Source organism: Podarcis cretensis (assembly GCF_951804945.1).
Source record: "Podarcis cretensis genome assembly, chromosome: 8".
NCBI lineage: Eukaryota > Metazoa > Chordata > Lepidosauria > Squamata > Lacertidae > Podarcis > Podarcis cretensis.
In genome coordinates, this window is record NC_137177.1 from 72,287,009 (window position 1) to 72,306,227 (window position 19,219).

At 44.0% G+C, this 19,219-nt stretch overlaps 1 protein-coding gene across 5 annotated transcripts in view; it reads left to right on the forward strand.

The window, feature by feature from the left end:
• Positions 1–19,219, forward strand: part of MORN1 (MORN repeat containing 1) — a 125,221-nt gene that overhangs the window by 26,009 nt on the left and 79,993 nt on the right. For all 5 annotated transcript variants that reach the window (XM_079987021.1, XM_079987020.1, XM_079987018.1 and 2 more), the window contains exons 7-10: positions 4,382–4,478; positions 5,997–6,107; positions 8,464–8,587; positions 11,464–11,654. In XM_079987021.1, coding sequence (XP_079843147.1) covers positions 4,382–4,478; positions 5,997–6,107; positions 8,464–8,587; positions 11,464–11,654 — 523 coding nt within the window. The remainder of the gene's footprint in view (positions 1–4,381; positions 4,479–5,996; positions 6,108–8,463; positions 8,588–11,463; positions 11,655–19,219) is intronic.

Consider the following 19,219-nt stretch of genomic DNA (forward strand, 5'->3'; position numbering starts at 1 on the left):
CCATTGTTCACTTACAGGGGCCAGCGCCTCCTTCATTCATACCAGTTGCTCTTGTTCACAAATGCACATGAATGGTATCATAAGAAAACTGGAGCCCGTAGTGAACATAAACAGCAATGAGAATGGGAACAGAAGTGGCTAAAGTGCAGCGTGTGATGTGGCTACCACTTGATATGGTGTGATGTTTTAACCCTTCATTTAAAAACAAAAATATCCCAGGGCATCTGTCCAGTTAAAACAGTGAACTTTAAACTAAAAATTACAGTAAATACAAATTCCTGCTATTAAACAATCTGGACCATGAAACAAAACCACAGCAGAAATCCTAACAGAAAACCAAGCTGCATCACTCTGGCTTAGAGATCTGTGTTTTTCACACCATGCCCGGAACTCATTAAGGAGGAAAACAACAGCAGCCCTCGGAGGAGACAGTTCCACAATTGGGGTGCCACAACTGAAAAGGACCTTCCATGCTTTGCCAACGCATGAGCTTTGCTTATGCTCATTGGTAGGATAATGTGGATGGTCTCTTCTGCAGATCTTGAAGCCCGGGCTAGCAGAAAATGGGAGAAGAATTGCTGCAAGTATGCTCTTTGTGTTCAAAGCACAGCCACTGGCTTTGTTGTTGTTGTGACAAGAAGGAGGGACATGAGCATTGGGCTTGTGTGCTTCTCAGGTCCTTTGTGTGTGTGTGACATGGGGAAGTTTAAAGCATTTGTTTACCACTTAGAACAAACCAGCTTCCTGCTTCTTCATAACACTGAGAAACTAGGCACTGCCATCAGGATTCACGAGTGACGTTCTGTGCTCCAGAAGGCAGCCTGGGACCTAAAAGTTAATTTTACACATTTATTTTTCACTCTCCTCCTTCCACCCCATCCCCCATGCCCAAGGAGTGCAGAGCAACATCCTGGGCTCATTAGTTCTACATATAGACCAACTGATGCTATAGGGACAAGAATATAGGAAGATACCCTGCTCCAGGTCCATCAACTTATCCACCCAGCCCATTATGGTTTGTCTCTAACTGGCAGCAGCTCTCCAGGGTCTCAGGCAGAGGAGGGTCTTTCCTGTCACCAGCTTTTGTTGTTTAGTCGTATCTGACTCTTCGTGACCCCATGGATCAGAGCACGCCAGGCACGCCTGTCTTCCACTGCCTCCCGCAGTTTGGTCAAACTCATGGTGGTAGCTTCGAGAACACTGTCCAACCATCTCGTCCTCTGTCGTCCCCTTCTCCTTGTGCCCTCAATCTTTCCCAACATCAAGGTCTTTTTCCAGGGAATCTTCTCTTCTCATGAGGTGGCCAAAGTACTGGAGCCTCAGCTTCACGATCTGTCCTTCCAGTGAGCACTCAGGGCTGATTTCCTTCAGAATGGATAGGTTTGTTCTTCTTGCAGTCCATGGGACTCTCAAGAGTCTCCTCCAGCACCATAATTCAAAAGCATCAATTCTTCAGCGACCAGCCTTCTTTATGGTCTAGCTCTCACTTCCATACATCACTACTGGGAAAACCATAGCTTTAACTATTCAGACCTTTGTTGGCAAGGTGATGCCTCTGCTTTTTAAGATGCTGTCTAGGTTTGTCATTGCTCATCACCAGCTACCAGACCCTTTTAACCGAGCATGGGACACCTTCTGCATGCAACAAACCTGCCTTATAACGGAGCTTTGCTCCCTTGCATGTTGAATGGCCTTTCTGTGTGTGCCAGAGCCATAAGCCCCTTCATGTTTTGCTTTGTTTCAAATGGGTGCTTCTTTGTCATGTGACCTTTTATACTCCTCATGGGGCATGGAAAAGAAAAGAAACCTTAGCAATATGCTTAAAACACACTAATCTCCTGCAGTTTTTGATTTTGTGTATATCCACAAATGGGGACTGAGTGACTCCGAGTCATACTTTTGTGCGCATCTATTCCACACTGCTCTTTTCAGCCTTACTATATCTCTTGCTGTCTGCCCCCACCCCAGCCCCCAAATCTGCAGTGGTGTCCCAGGGCAGGGCTGTTACCAATCGGGACACTTCCTTAAGCCCAGAGGCAAATTAATAAGCATCCCTTGTTGCTGAAATAAGCTGGCATCTCCTCCTGAGCTTCCAATACCCGCAGAGAAGTCATGGCTCTTTTTAAAGCACATACACCGCAGAATGCTTGCCTCTTAACAGTGATATTCTCAGTAGAAGTATTTCCGTGGAACGCTTTAGAAGAGTGATGGAAAGAACAGAATAAACCCAGTTGCTGCAGCAACATGTTTTCCAATGCCTGTTTTTGGGCTGCCCGTGCAGTCATTCTCTCTCTCTCTCTCTCTCTCTCTCTCTCTCTCTCTCTCTCTTTCTCTTCCTCCCCCTCTATTATGGATACTAGTTGCTAAGGGTGTAAAAAAGAGAGAGTGGCAGAATTTGAGTCTCTGGATCCATCTGGGATTTGAGGTTGGCTCAGATAAATTTAGAGCTATAGTAGCACTTTGTTCCGCGCAAGCCACCGCTTGTCAGCTGGCAGCACCGGGAACTCAACCGACTGCCACACAAAACACACACATAAATGTACGGATTTTCATTTGCAGCCAAGGCAGTTGAGTGAAGGAGAGCTGGCTTCAAACCTTTGGGAATGGAGAAGGGAAGGCTCGCTAGCCCTCAGTATCCTGTGGCACTTGCACCCACTAGACAAAAATCCACACCACCTTGTATCTCCTCACTTCCTTCCAGTGTTTTTGCAAAAATTATACATCCACAATTATGTCTTTTGACAGTGCTTGTTCTGGGAGTCTTGCCTTGCCCTGATGGCTGTCACAGATTGGTAGATGCCTTGTTACCTCCCTTGTTACTACCATTGTAAGCCAACCTCCCATTTCAGTTTGGCCCTGGTTGTTTTTTCTTTCTTTTTGTATGCCAGCGTTATGTCGCCTGACATTCTCACACTGGCACACCTGTCTCCCACTTGCAAGGACTTTGCACAGTTTGCCATTGTTGACTCTTTTGCCACTGGCCCACCAATTGTGAGATCTTGGTCTGCAACTAATTGTTAACGCGGGCTGCATTTGTATGGTCTGGCACCAAAGAAGCCTTCCAAGGCTGCTTCCGAATGTCTTAACCTTCCTGCTTTTACTGATAAAATAATATCAATAAATAAAATGGATCAAAAAGCAGTGTGGTGGACAGTCTACTAGAGCATAATAGCATTCAGCTATTACACAATCTGGAATTCATTTAAAAAAAGTTTTTGCCAACTATCTATAAGCCGCACAATAAGTTTTGTTTCTTGGGCATCTGTAGGCAGAAGTAGCCTACTCTGATGACACTATCACCATAAAAGCCATGCTTTTTTGTTGCATTTTTTTCTGGTCTCCCCTTTTTTATTTATAGCATTTATATCTTGCCCTTTAGCTGAAAAGGCTTTCAAGATGACTTACAAACATTGGTACCCAGATGGCCCCTGTTCTCAGGCTCACAATCTAGAAAGACATGTTGCATGAGGAAAAAGGAAGGGGAGAGAGGAGGAAAGAGCACAGGCTCAAGTACTCGAAATTGCAGCCAAAGTCAGTGGTGTCTTGCTTCTCCCTCCAGTTCTAACTCATCTTCTTTCAGAGGCTGCCAGCCAAAGGAACCATGGCATTTACAGAATTTCAGCAGGAAGTTACAGAACATGCACTGATTGGAATGAAAGCAATATGCCCACCCCAGAACTTTTGCAGGTGCAGGTGGTATTGAATGTGGGAATCACAAATAACCATCCCAATCCCAGCATAAGCACAAATCATCATGAATGCATTTTAAAAAAGGATTTTTTTTGGGGGGGGGAGTTTATGCTATCAGAGGTGTCTATAACTCTCAACTCGCCCCAAACTATTCTATTTACAGGCCATTTTTGTTTATTTAAAAGCATTTATAAACCAATTATTTAAAAATTTCTAAGCAGTGTACAGCACATGAAAACAAAACAGAAATTCAAACACATAAATCAGGGTTCAGTCCTGTGGGTCATGGAGAGGCTGGGTAAATGGATACATGTGATGCTACTGGTGGTTGCTGCTTCACATGTGGCAGAAGGAAGGGCATTCCATAGTACAGGGGCAATAGCAAAAAATGCCCATTTTCAGGTCACTGGTATGATGACGTAATCCTGGGCTGCTGTTCTGACTCCCCTTTGCCCTCCCCCAGTCCTCGCTGCCTTGTCTCTCCCGCTCCACACATTCACAACAGTTTTGGAATAGTGTTTCTAAAGACGCCCACAAGGGCCACCCGCTCTGCTATTGCGCCTGGCTTAATCCCTTCTTTCTGTAGTCACCCATGTTGCAGTCTAAAATTGAAACCAATGCATATCTTCTCTCTCTCTCTCTCTCTCTCTCTCTCTCTCTCTCTCTTTTCTTTTTCTCCTTCTATTTAAAGGGACAGTGGAGAAATGACACATTCAACGGACAGGGCTCTATAATCCATTGTTCAGGTGTCATCTATGATGGACTGTGGCTCAATGGCTACCCTGTTGGTATGTACTTTGATTATGCAACCAGGTTCGTAATGAGACTTCTGCATAATGCCCTTCCTTTCAGCCTATTGATGCATACAGTTGGGCCGCAGTGCTGGCATCGTTTTTATCCCTGGGACGTGTCACTCATAAAGAGCAAAAACACTAGTGAGCCCTTTGCATGGAGGGATCTGGCAGAGGGGTAGAAATCCATTAGTGGAACGGAATGAGAAGCCACAACATGAAAATGCTGTGCAGGGTGTGTGTATTTCTTTTTAATTATGTTTCTGATGAAATCTTCCTTTTTTCGTGCTGCATAATTTGTGTGCTGAGCATGGGAAAAGCTTTTGTAACTTTGACAACAATTGTAGCTATATTGGTGTTGGGCCCAGTGGTGGCTTGTCCGTTATGGCAAATGGGGCATTGCCTCACCAACCTCAGCCTACCTTCAGTTGGCTCCCACCTGCCTGCCTTCTTCCTTACAACCAATCCAAGAGGCGACACTGCCTCTGTCATTGGCTCTGGCTCCACCTACTGTTGGGTCTCCCTGTCCAGCACGTGTGGAAAAAGTGCTGGCTTCCAAGTGGGTGTGAATAATGTGGGCACATATTTAAATTCAAGAGAGAGTTGAATGAATGTATTGGTTCCAGTATTATATGAATGTCAGGGATTCTGGAGCTTGGATTGGGAACTACAGGGTTTCAGATTGGAGCTGCCATGGCTTCTTAGGATCAGGTCTTCTTCAGGTGCAGAAGGCCAGTGTCAGCTCTTATAGTGTGAAGTCTCCAGAATGGTCTGGCATGATACACATTGCCTGGCATTCTCCCTTTGCAGAGCAGCACATTCCCATTGCCTTGGAGGCCTTGAGCCAGAGAACACAACCTGGATTCTGGCACAGCTGATGGGGAGGCTAAGCGGGGGGTTCAGGTAACCATCTCTCCAGATGGTGCTGGTCTGTTGAATGAACTTGTACTCAGGTTTGAAGGGCTCACTGAACCTAGGTCTGAATCCTAAGTGATCCTGAAATCATCCCCACCACTCAGGGAGAGGTGGTAGCTCACTGGTAGATCTCATTCTTTGTATGCAGAAGGTTCCCAGTTCAATCCTTGGCATTTCCAGGTAGAGTGGCAATAGACCTCTGTCTGAGACCCTCTAGAGCTGCCACCGATCAGAAGAGCCAATACTGACCTCGATGTACCAAGGGTCTAGGGGTTGGATCAAATTATGTTATACTCATTGACCCAGTGAAATGAATGAACCTAAGTTAGTTGCATCTGCTAACTTTGAGGGATCTACTCTGAGCAGGACTAGAACTGGATACAACACACTGATCTGATTTCATCTTCCTATGCATATGTATGTTGCAGGGTAGTAGTTAACTAAATTCTACTCAGAATAGACTCATTGAAATTAATAAATATGACTAGGTTAGGTCCATTAATTTCAGTAAGTCTACTTTGAATAAAAGGTAAGTTGAACACCACTCCCAGTTTGGTTTTTCAGCAAACTGACTAACCAAGATATGTTAAATGTTTGCAGGACAAGCAAAGAAGATTGTGATTATGGGACCAGAGGTTATTGAGATAGTGCAAGGGTCTTCCCATACATTTCAAGTCCAGCTGGAAAACGAGAAAGGAGAGGTTTGTGAAAGTAAGAACTTTTTTATTTAACTAAGTTCTACTCAGAGTAGACCTGTTGAAATTAATGGACCTAGCTTAGTCATTAACTTCAGTGGATCTGCTCTGAGTACACCTAGCATGGGATACAACCTAATGTTGTGCTGTGTAAAAGACTTCTCACAGTCTTGAACAGAAAAAAAAAAACCAAGGACCCAGCATTCTTTACTAAAAAAAAAGAAAAAAAGAATTATGGGGATATTTAATCATTTATGTACAGCTTAATGCCAAAATAGGCTTCTAAGCGATTTATAAAGTATAGTACATGTACTGAAATACATACTAGTTTCATAACAATTGTTTTAAATTTTGTTATCAGGATTTTAAAGGGTCTTGGATCGAAAGGCAGTTTGCGTACTGTTTCTTTTGCATCAACTGTAGTCATGCACACACAAACATACCAGAAAGCAGGTTGAGACTGGGTAGATATCTAAAAATACAAATGTGTAAGCTGAAAAACTTTGGAAGTGTAGATTCTGTCAAAATTTGTCTTGGGGCATATCTACACTACAAATGTGGACAAATATCAACTGGTTTAATTGCCATGACTTTCAACCCAAGAACCCTGAAAATTGTAGCTTTGCGCTGGTCCTCATGAGCCCCAATCCCTCCCAGGGAACTACAGTTCCTGGGGTTACTTCGCTGGGATTTATGACCACAGCAGATGGTGGAGATGATCTAACCCTTCTGCTCAGTGGATAAATTCAGTATGGGTTGTAATGTCCATACACAGACACACTTGTTAAGGGTTAGGTGGTTCAGGGCCAAGATAACCCTTATGAGACTGTGTACACATTACAGGTAGGTAGCCGTGTTGGTCTGCTGTAGTCGAAACAAAATAAAAAAAATCCTTCCAGTAGCACCTTAGAGACCAACTAAGTTTGTTACTGGTATGAGCTTTCATGTGCATGCACACTTCTTCAGATAAACATTGTACATTTAAAGCTCATGACTTCTCAAAAAGAATCCTAGGAACTGTAGTTTCTTAAGTTTGCTGGAAACTGTAGCCCTGCAAGGGGTAAGCCACAGTTCCCAGGATTCTTTGGTGGAAGCAATGTACTTTAAATGTATGGTGTGTGTGCAGGCCTTTTATGAATACTGGTTCCCATTTCTCGCTTTTCTTAAAGGCTTATGGTGATGATGATGTCTACTGTCCGCAGCTAAAATACACCTCCCTTTATTAAAAACTCCTCTCCCCCCCTTTTTGTTCCAGTTGCTTTGGCCTCTCCAGCCAAGCTTCATGTTATCATTTGCCTCTTAGTCCCAGAAAACCATGTTTAGTTCTGATTCACATAGTTCTCTTTCGTTTTTATTGGCATCTTAGCTCTTTGTATGTTCTCATTTATTGCTTGAGACTATTACAAAGGCAAAACTTTTCAATACGAACCTCTGACCGAAAGGAAGGGGGGGGGAGAAGGAGGGAGGCTTTCTGTTAACAACAGAAAAATCATTTGTGCTTTGTATCCTTCCGATTCGGATTACTCTGAAGAAGTAAAGGCCACCTGCAGAACATTGTAATTAAATGAATATGACTAAGTACATTTTCCAGAAACGATGACAATTCTGTTGACTGTGGGCTTGTGTGTGTGTGTGTGTTTTTAGAGCTGGAAGGATGCTAAGTTACAATGCATTGTCTGGAATGTATGCCCACCTTCGTGCCTGGCATCACAGTTTGAATTAAAACACCTACTTCTTTCTTCTTAATGGGCAATTTGAAGTAACAGGACAATTATTACAATAGCGCAGCCTTCGCCTGCCTGATTCCCAGCAGTGCTGAATGGGGTTGATGAAAGTGCTAGTCCAAAGCCATCTGGAGGGCATGAGGCTGGCAAAGGCTTCAGCAGCGGAACATCTACAAATAGAATTGGAGTGTTGGAAGGGATCCAGAAGGTCACCTAACCCACCCACCCCCTGAAATGCAGGAATCTCAAAACATGGTCCTCCATTCAGTTTGAAACAATACTGGACCTTGCTACCATCCTCTGCCATGTGAACCTGCCCAAACTTTGGGGTCACATTCAGACTCTCTGTATTCCTCATGCCATCTGAAATTGGGTGAAAAGTGACTGGGTTTAAATACAAATGTTCATGCAGATTAAAAATAATGATTCCTAGGTAAATGCGGAAAGAGGACAGAACCACCTAATGAAACACATGCAAAATTGACATGGACCCATATCTAGCCTCTTTGTTGAAATCTGGATATCACCTCAGGTCTCACCCCTGTCTCACTGTTCTGTGTGCAGATCAACAGTTAACACTGCAGCTGCCTGCAGAGAAAATAACTAAATAATGGTTTTATTTGCCCTCTTCTCTTTTTTGCTTGATAGGTGAGAGTGGTCGACTGCTGGAGATCAGTGCTGGTATCCAAGCAGGCCAGCTTTCTGAAAGTTTAAAAACCAATTCCTATGAGTTCCTTGAGCAAACTGGGAGGCAGCCAATCAAAAGCTCTTTGTAAGTAACATGGGGAAGAATTCATTCCGTTCATTCTTGTGACCCTAGACTCATGTTATGGAGAAGCAACACGCTGAACAGCTCAAAGTGCTTCCTCGACGTGCTTTGGCTTCTCTTGAGCACATTCCAGGTCCCAAGTAATCCTCAACAACTAGCTGGATCTGGTTAAAATTCATGGGATAAGGCATGTGGAACACTGATAGGAATGGATGAATTTGTCAGTTTCGTTTCTCACAGGTTCTCATTTTTCCAATCTTAAGTTTGGTATGCCACATTTCTGCGTCAGTTTGTGGTGTTTTGTTTTGTTTGTTTTTGTTTAAACTCATTAAAATTTGTCAGCAGTTCAGTATGCATTTCTCATATTTCCCCCCCAAAAAAACATGCATTCTTTATGTTAATTTCATTAATGTATGCACATTTATCTGCATATACACTTATATACACATTCTAGGATGCTTTTTTTTTTTGTTGTTGGAGAACTGCATTTCAGAATTCGGAGAAGTGTAAATTTTGAAAGATGACTATGTTTTAGTTCCCATGTTGTTTTGGGAAATGTGAATAAGGAAGGATAGCGTAAAAATGAATGTCTCCCCCATCCTTAGTGAGCTGCCGAGGAGGCCTCTGAGGCCTGGGCTGTGAGCAGCTGTTTGGAGCCAGGCACCAGGAGTTGGAACTGAAGAGGGCAAATCAGCCAGGAATTAGGAGTGGGGAAAAGACTGGGAACACAGGGCATGTCAGGACTACTTGACATCTGGTGCTCTTTTGGTGTTTTGATTTCCTTTGATGGACCACTTGGCATCTCAGCCATGTCATGGTAGGCTGGGCAAAGTTGGACCCTCCATTGCCAGAGGCCTCTAAGCAGAGACTGGACTGCCATTGGGGATGCTCTAACTCTAGATTGCCTACATCAGGGGTTCCCAAACTATGGTCCCTGGACCACCAGTGGTCCAAAACCTTCAGGTGGTATTATTGTACTACAGTTTGAAATCCATATAAATTGTAATGCAGTGCAGGGACGCAGGTGGCACTGTGGTCTAAACCACCAAGCCTCTTGGGTTTGCCTATCGTAAGGTCGGCCGTTTGAATCTGCATGGCAGGGTGAGCTCCCATTGCTTTGTTCCAGCTCCTGCCAACCTAGCACTTTGAGAGCATACTGCCACGAGTAGATAAATAGGTACCACTGCAGTGGGAATCTAAATGGCGTTTCTCTGTGCTCTGGCCTCCGTCACAGTCTTTTCATACACCAGAAGTGGTTTAGTCATGCTGGCCATATGACCTGGAAACCTGTCTGTGGACAAACGCCAGCTCTCTGCCTGAAAGCATAGATGAGCACTGTACCCCATAGTTGAATTCAACTGGACTTAACTGTCCAGGGATCCTTTACCTTCACCTTTACTGGCAATGGATGTACAATATGCATTGTAATACCATAAAAAACAGTATAAGGTATAAAGAAAGCAATAAAAATACAATTAAAGTTCATACAGCATATAGCACAGTGCATTACAGCAGGGGTCGGCAAAGTTTTTGTGACTTGGGCCAGTTCACGGTCCTGCAGATGCCGCAGTGGGCCGGAGTGTGCACACATGTGCTCATGCATGCGCAAACACTATTTCTGGAGCAGAGGTGGTGTGCACAGCTTCCCATTGGCTGCAGGAGCTTCCTGCAGCCAATGGGAAGCTGACGAATGTCACAGAAGGTGGTCCCTGCTCTGCTCCTCACTGGTTTAGCATGGCGCACGGGAGCCGACTGAGCGGGTGGCGGGGGTCCATGGGCCAGTTAAACGACCCCCATGGGCCGCTTGTGGCCCTTGGGCCTTAGGTTGCCAACCCCTGCACTACAACAGGCAGAAAAATCATTGAGTGGCCCACCAACATTCTCATCAGTTTTCATGTGGTCCATGAGGGAAAAGGTTTAGGAACAACTGGCTTGCATCAAGCAGGGAAGTTGGACTAGAGGGCCTTCAAGATACCCTACAACTTTATGGTTCTCTGGTTCTAATGTGTACTTGTCCACCAGACAACACCTGAATATCCTTTATAAATTAGGATCACCTTAGATTGGTATGTTCTTTCCCTCTGATGAGTGTGTGTAACACTTTTCTGCCACTATACAGATTCTGTGAGTTGTAGCACTCTTTAATATTGGGGCACTCAAACAGAGTTGGGTTGCTAACCTGTGAAAGCCTGGCACATAGTTTAGATTGGAGAAAGGTATTTTCCACTCTTTCCCACCCTGTAAGAATAACAACAGGCCATCAGCTTGGAATGCACTTTAAAAACACTGGCTAAAAAGGCTGTACTCCAGCCGATTTAAGTAGAATCCACCATCAAAATGAAAGGAAGAATTTGTGCAACTGCTGGGGGGGGGGGGATTTAACAAGGCTGTTGCAGTTGTTGGCTTATACTGCAGGTCACCAAGACCTAAGAAGCAAGAAACAGGTCATCCCAACAACCTTGATGTACAGAGCTAGGGCCAAATGCCATCTTTTCCAAATCTGACGGACAAACTGCAGAGAGAGAGAAAGAGGGAGTGTTAGACCTGTAACTTTCGTTTATTTTAACCCAAAAGAACCACAGATGAGTCATAAAGCCCTTCTGCTTGGCATGCAGAAGGCCTTGAGTTCAGTTCCTGGCATCTTTCATATGAAAAGGATCTCAAAATGACAGTGTGCCCAGAAAGACTTTTGCCTGAGTCTTTGTGGAGAGCCACTGCCTGTCAGAATGGTTGGCCGGCATGGGCCAGCGATCTGATTCTGTACGAACTTCACATGTTCAGCCCTCATAGTGTATCCCACATCAATTCTGGATCGCTTACTTTTAAGGTTTATGAAGCTTATCAGTGCAAAATAATGCCAATCCTGTTTCCTTTGGCAGCGGATTTGAGTATATTCCGTATCCTTTGATGACTGTCACGTCTGGAAGCCAGAAGCCGCAAGCTGCCCTGCCTGCTGTTGGTGAAAATCAACTTGCCCTGCTTGAACTGCTAATACCCCCAAGTGCCTTAGAACCAGAATCTGGATCAAAACCCCTGGGTGGTGCAGGAGATGCCCTTAGCAACCACTATGGTAAGTAGAGATCATAGATTTAGCTTGAGTGCTTGGCTTTTGCAGTTAAGAGAGAAACAAAAGGTATCTTCTACCCCCTCAGTGAAACAACTTGAGACGGCTTTTGTCATGCTAATGGGCAGCTTTAAAAGCATTTTGCAGGCTGTAGGAGATTTGTCATTGACATTCCTCATAATAATTTGAATAGATTTATTTTTAAAAATATGTTTCCCCCCCTGCATTAGACAGAATAGCCTTTGCTTGTTATGCAGCTTCTTTGGGTGGGTTTTTCCTTCTCTGATCAGTCAAAACATGCTGTTAAAAATGAATTAGGCAGGAAGTGTTCAGCGGTAACACCATATCGGCATTCTCATGTTGCTTTTGCTTGGGAAGTATGCCAGTGTTGCAGGGAGGAGGAGGAGGAGGCATGTAGTGAAAGCACCAGTTTGCCTTTTGGAGTGGAGGCATGTATTGCTTTGTTTCTGAGGCCATGGTGGAGATTCTGCTTAAAGCCCTGTTACATGCACACATTAGCGAATAGAGCAGTTTTCCTTTGGGTTATAGCTAAGTCCTGCTCAGTATAGGCCCATTAAAATGAATGGTCCTAAGTGGACCCATCACTTTCGCTGGGTCTGCTGTTGAGTAGGACTAGGAGACAGCCCTTTGATTCTCCTGCTCCTATGCATGTAATCCATACATCTTTGCAAGCTTTAAGGAAAGAACAGCTTCCCCACTTCTATTTTGTCACCTGTTCCATGAAAGAAAAGAGGGGGATAGAACAAACATTTAAAACAGTCTTTCTCAAATACTTTGAATTCATTCAGCCCCCCTCCCCTTTCCCACTTCAAAACTTATTCCACTTTCTAGGCCTTGCTGCCCAGGTAAACCTCAGTTCTGCAAGTGAGCATCTGGGAAAGAGCACATGTTCTGCAAGGATAAAAGTCACCTGTTTAATCCCTGCCCTCTCCAGATTAATAGGTGATGGGAAAAGGCCTCTGCACTGGGTGGACTAGCAGTCTGACTCAGATGAGTCAGTGTTAGAGCACCTGCTTTGCCTGTAGAAGGCCCCAGGACTACCTAGCATATCCAATTTTGAAAACCTCAGGTAGCAGATGATGGGAAAGATCCCTGCCTGAGATTCCAGATTGCTGCTGCCAGTCAGAGCAGCCAGTACTAGATTAAGAGTTTGACTTGGTATAAGGAAGTTTCCTACAGTCCTCCCTGTTCTGGTGTTCAGCTGAGTGTCTACAGCCTGCTATGGCTGCATACAAAGATCTGTGGATTCGGGGCACTAATCCCAACACTTGTATCAGAAGAGAAATAAAAACAGGAGAAATCTGCTGCACACATAGGGAAACAACATCAAGTACGAAACAGAAGCTCTTTCTGAACACCAGTATCAGTATAGTCACGCTGAGATGATGTGGCAGTATAGGATCCAGTATGGATCAGTGCAGATCTTTCAGGCACTCATCATTATCCATTTTAAGTTTTAATTTATTTCTTTATTTTCTGCTTTGAGTAAGGAGCTCAGGATAGAATGCTTGGCTTTTCCATTCCTCCCTCCCATGCACTGTACCATGTGCAAATCAAATTTATTTAAGAAAATGTGTAAGACCCCTCCTCCACACACCCCCTCTGTGCTTGTGTCACTAAGGGTAGCATACAAATAAAATAATAAATGAATAAATTACAGAATACATTAGAAACTCATGAGTTTCACTGCCTGAAATTCAGTGGGAAGTTCTGTAGCAACCTCAGAGATAGCCAGTCACAATGGCTACCTCCATTGTCAATATGCCTCTGATTACCAGTTGCTGTGAATCACAAGTGGGGAGGGTGCTGTTGTGCTCAAGTCCCGCTTTCAGGATTCACATTGGGGTACCTGGTTGGTCAGTGGGAGAACAGGATGATGGGCCTTTGGCCTGATCCATCAGGGCTATTCTAATGTTATTTCTGGGAATCCAGAACAGCTGTTGTAAATAAGGATGTCAAGTGCTTCCATGGTTGAGCACCCACCATTGCCACAAACTGTCTCAGCTAAAGTTTCCAGAGACTCATCCATATTTGCCCCACAGTGAGCACAGTGCAATAATTTGGTTTGTATGTTACTAAGGCACGTGTAGCCATTGCAAGACCTGGCTTCATTAGGAATGGATGTGGTTTGCCTACCAGGCTAGACTGGGAGAAGTAGCCTTGTCACAGCCACTCCTGCAGTTGCTGGAGGAGCAAAACCTGGTCTATCTATGACCCCCTCCAGATGTCCTTTATAGTGTGCATTTGTGATGATCCGTGTTCATGATGGTATCAGTCCAGTTATATATGATCCAACTTTCAGCACTGTTTGTACCTCCAAAAGTTTGTGGGTTGACATACCGCTCTCTTTCCAATCAGTGCATGCCCATTAATTGACTCCTGAAATCCTGTAACTTCTTATACCACAAATGTCTCGGTTTATTTTTTGTCCCGCTTTTGTTGTGCTGTAGTGCAAGAGTTGCCTTTCTGGGTAGCTGTAATGCAGTAACATTGGGGCAGCCTCACAGAACAGCTAACAAAGCAGATTGATGTGTGAATGGTCCATTATAAATTCATCACTAATCCACTTTTATTGCATTTGCAGAATACACCCTGCAAAAAAAAACAACCCACCAGTCTGGAGGGTCCCTGTTACATTTGTATCTTATCCTTCCTCTAAGATGCTTAGGGTAGTGTGCATAGGAAGTATCTCATGTTATTCTCACAACAGCCCTGCGAAGTAGGTTAAACTGAGAGAGGGTGACCAGCTTAGAGAGCTTAGTGACTGACCAGGGATTTTAACCCAGGTTTCTCAACGATCCTAGCCAGACCTTCACGCATCCTGCATCTCACTCTGCCCATGTGATGCATAATTTCATCTGAATTGCACCTCCACTTTTGCCTCCATATACATTAAAGTGAATTGGTGTGAAATACCCAAATAATTTCAAGGGGGCCCCCAAATAGCTTTGCTAACTTTCTCTGGGCAAGGTGGGGAGGGGGTCTGCAAATCCGTGGTCTATCTATTTACCACCCCACGAGGGCCCCTTTTTCTTTCTACCTAAAATCCACCTACTCAGAGCTGTGTCTCAGGGTTTATTATAGTCCCAGTGAGTCAAACCTGCCTACTCATCTTATACATATATACATTCACAGCCTATATTGTTGTTTTGGTTTCCTAGAGGACATGAAGTAACAGATGAGCTAACACTTTTCTTTATAAATATGCCAGTATTATTTTACAGGCCAGTTATTCCTGGAATTATTCATGGGAGCCTGAATGCTGAGATCTTGGGAGTTGAATCAAAGTTTAATCACTTTGGTTTATTGTGAACTGTAATATTAAATCCACCCCATATAACTTGATACATTGTAAATACACGATTTGCATCTTAATACACTCAACTTGCTAACAAAGTGGAGAGAAACTGAGTGGTAGTTAAAATTGCATCTATCTTTGGACTCTGGAGAGTTTATTTTGATAGCCCCAACATGTGCGATATGCTCCGCTGGCCCCTCTTGCCAGCTTTGTTTTCGTCATACTGAATTCAGTTGGCTTTTGCTTCCCCCCGCTACCAAAATAAATGTTTATAAGAGCCCTTATTTAACACCTGACCCCCACTATTAAATTTCCAGAAGATTTGGGTTATTAAATAAACGTGCCCTCTCTTGGTTTGATTCTCCCCTCCAGCGTGTTTTGTTAGGAACGTTTCAGATCAGGGATTAAAATGTATTTTCTTTGTGGGGAGAAGTACTGAAGCAGAGAGATTTGGGGTCTGCAGGACAGTGGGGGGATACTCTGCTCTGATACATGTAAATGTCACTTTGTGGGGGAACCATGGGATTGCATTCTAGATTCAGAGGTGGTTTAAAAGGGACTTGGCACCTTGGGTTTAACAGATCCAGGTGCAGCTCCCTGAGCTCCCCAAAATCACTCTTTGAGTGGACTCTTAGAAGCTGTTTTTTATGGGCTCTTCTACAGAATGAAATGTGCCTCCTGTCCAGGTAGGAGAAGGGTAGGAGTCAGGGGTGTCTGCAGGTTTTTTTTCCGTGGGGTTGGTTTTAGGTAAGGGTAAAGGGACCCCTGACCATTAGGTCCAGTCGTGGCCAACTCTGGGGTTGCGGCGCTCATCTCGCTTTATTGGCCGAGGGAGCCGGCATATAGCTTCCGGGTCATGACTAAGCCACTTCTGGCAAACCAGTGCAGCACACGGAAATGCCGTTTACCTTCCCGCCGGAGCGGTACCTATTTATCTGTTACAATACTACAAATAAGCATACATACGTACATAACTGAAATGTGGGAGCAAGGAAGTTTCTTACAAAACAAATGAGGAGAACAGCGCCAGCACACTTTGCCTCTTATATCTATAAATTATAGAAACTTTTTTAAATGGAAGCTGGGAACTGGGGTTATGGTTCATGCAGTGGGGGAAGGGAAACTGAGCACCTCCTTGTCTTCTGCCCCACGGATGCCCATGGTAAGAGCAATGAAGGGCTGTTTCTCCAGGGCTTTTAAACAGTGATTATCAACTTTGGATCCCACATATGTTATTGGACTACAACTCCCATCATCCCTGACCATTGGCTAAATTAGCTGGGGAGGACCTTAAACTTGGTGCCCTTGGGTAAGATGTTCTCAGTGGACATATGAAGCCTGTTGGTCCATCCAGCTGGATATTATATACATTTATTTATTAATTAAAATGTTTATATACTGTTATATCATAAAATATATAAAAAGTAAAAAAAAACACATACAATATTTTTTTTAATAATATTTATTAGAGTTTCAAATAATACAAAAAGCAAGAATAATAGAAAGAAAAAAGAAAAGAAAGAAAAAAAGATTCAACCTTTACAGTCCATATTTTCAATAATTTTTTTCCAGAACTTCCCCTCGCCTCCCCTTCTTGTATTCCATGTCCAAATATTTGTTCAAGAAGTTCTTATCCCTAAATTTTTAACCTTGATTTGTTGTTATATTTAATTCAATTTATATATCAACTTTTAACTTATAGACATCAATCATATATGCTTACACACATTTTCTAAGGTCGACCCAGTTTCCCTTCCACAAATTCCCCATTTTTATAGTAATGACATCACAAGAATAGGAAAGAAAAAAAAAATAGTAGAAAGAATCAGACACCCTTCGGATTTCCAAACTCCCACCCTCCCTTCCCCGGTTTCGATCCCCGGGCCGTTGTCCATTTAGTCCATCTGCTATCAGCCCGGCAACCTCATGTCTGAGGCCCTCAAATCTCTCTCAGTCTCTCTCTGCCGGTTTCTTTGGAAGTCCTTTATATTTAACACCAAGTCTCGGAGAGGCACTATCCCTATAGTGTCCATGTTCCTTCCAGCCAGACCTCTATGGTTAAAGGTGGAGCTCAAATCTTGTTTCTTACTTCTTTTAAGTCCAAGTAACCCAAAGGCTCCAACTCCCACCTTGATCAAATTTATAGTCCATAGATCTTCAGATCCCCACAAAAGGAGATCTTTCCATTCCTCATTTTTAAATTCAAACCAAATTTCCCTCGTCCAGTCCTTATTTTCTTTTATATCCATCTTGGCAGGCCTCCGGCTCTCCTTTGCCTTCTGCAGCATTGCAGCCCCTCCTTCCTGCTCCTTCTGTTCAGCGTATATCCCTTTCTCCACTTCCTCAGTTTTCTCAAATTTCTTTTCTTGTTCAGCTGCCTGGGTTTTGTACAACAAGTTCTTTTCCGACTCAGTAGATTCATTTGCTGTTGGCTTCGAAGTTATGGCACTTGTAGACAAAACATGACCTTGCTCTTGCAACTTACACAACTTTCCCAAGAGAAAAGCAACCTCGTCCAGGTCAGCTAGTATTTTCCGACCTATTTCCATTCTTGTAATGTCCCTGAACCCCCTCTAGAGGGATTCTGGTTGTTCAATATTCCTTTCACTTCCAACCCAAAAGTCAAGTTAATTTGTTTCAGTTCTTCTTTATTTTCAACCACTTGTAACTATATTGTATCTAATGTAACCGGCAAGAACATCAGGAACAAAGTTCTCTGTTTTTTCCGACTTTGACAGCTAATTTGACAGCTGTCAAAATCTTCTATGTCTCCTCCGCAGGCTCCTCTCACGGATCACTCCCGGTCCCGGGATGGGTGGCACTTTAACTCAAAAAATTAGCTCTTATCCTCCAGCACAATTACTTATGCTATCAATCCGTGCAATTAATACCTTTTATCCAGTAAAGAAAAGGCTCTTCTCTCGACCTTAGTTGTCAAATCCTTGCTCTAAATTGTATACAATGGGGGGGAGACGGACTTCCTTTTTGCACCTCCCCCGCTCGTGCCGAATCTAAGAAAGTTTTTAGTTCAATATCCAAATTTCCAAATTACTCATGGGTTGTTTAGATTTTAGTCCAAATTTTCAGAAGAAGAAGTCAGCGCTCTCCGTCGAATGGCATGCGGCTTCGCTCGGCAGGGGAAGCAGAAAACTCACAGCACCGCGCCGCTCCCCGTCCCCCGCTCCGCAGCCTTTAAAAAGGCTCCTTCGCGGGTCGGGGGCGCAAACGGTGCCCGCCGAGTCACCAGGTCCACGGGCTTCCGCGCCCGTGGTTTTTGAGGGTCCCCGCGTCGCCGGCGCGGCAGGACCCGACCCCTGTCGAGCAAATTCCCTCCGGAGCTCGGAGGGAATCCGCCATTCGGCTATGGCGCCAACCCGGAAGTCTCAAAAACCCATACAATATAAGCACAAAAAGTTAAACACAAAGATCGGTAAACCATTGTGAGTGATGTACTCTTAATTTCCTGCATAGGCTTAGTGGAATAGAGAAGTTTTCAGCAGGCATTTACAAGTTGGCCTAGAAGGCACCTGTTGAATCTTCATTCTCTTCTCTTGCACTCTGCCACCACTCCTTCCCTATACTGCCTTGGTTTGCCTTGACTTGTTGCTAATATCACCTCCTGTAGAACCCCAGGAAAAGGGAGATGGAAGGCTGGAAGCAGCTGGCCCTTATCAGACTGCTTGGCCTATATCATTACAAAAGATACATCTCCAAGGCCCCTTTAGGGAGCAACAAGGGCATGGGTGCTGTTCTCTGAGATTTTGGAGAGATTGGGTCACTCTTGAGAGAGTTCATCTGTAACCAGGGCGTGTATGTGTGTTCCAACTCAGCCTTCACTTCAGGGTCCATGTGGGATAGGCTGGATATGGGAAGGATGGAACTGATGGTCAGACCACTATATCGTAAAATTGGGGCTTACGCCACCAGCCTCCCCCCTCCCTGCTCCATAGGGATGCTGTGGATGCTTGAATGCAAACGAAACCTACCATTCATCTATTTGGATTTCAATTTCTTCCTCTATTAGCTTGTAAGCTCTGGCAGTAGTAGATTATTTCTTTCAACCGACTTGATTTGCACTTCAGTTCTTTTTCCAGCAAAGGCTTCATGGCTCGCTTTTGAGCAAAATGTTGGCACAATCTCAAAACACCTCAGGAATAACTTCTGCTGATGGGTAAATTATGAGGTCCTTGAGGCTTTCGTTCTCCCTGTTCTTTTAGTATGGTGGTAATAACATAGTAATGGAAAGGCATCC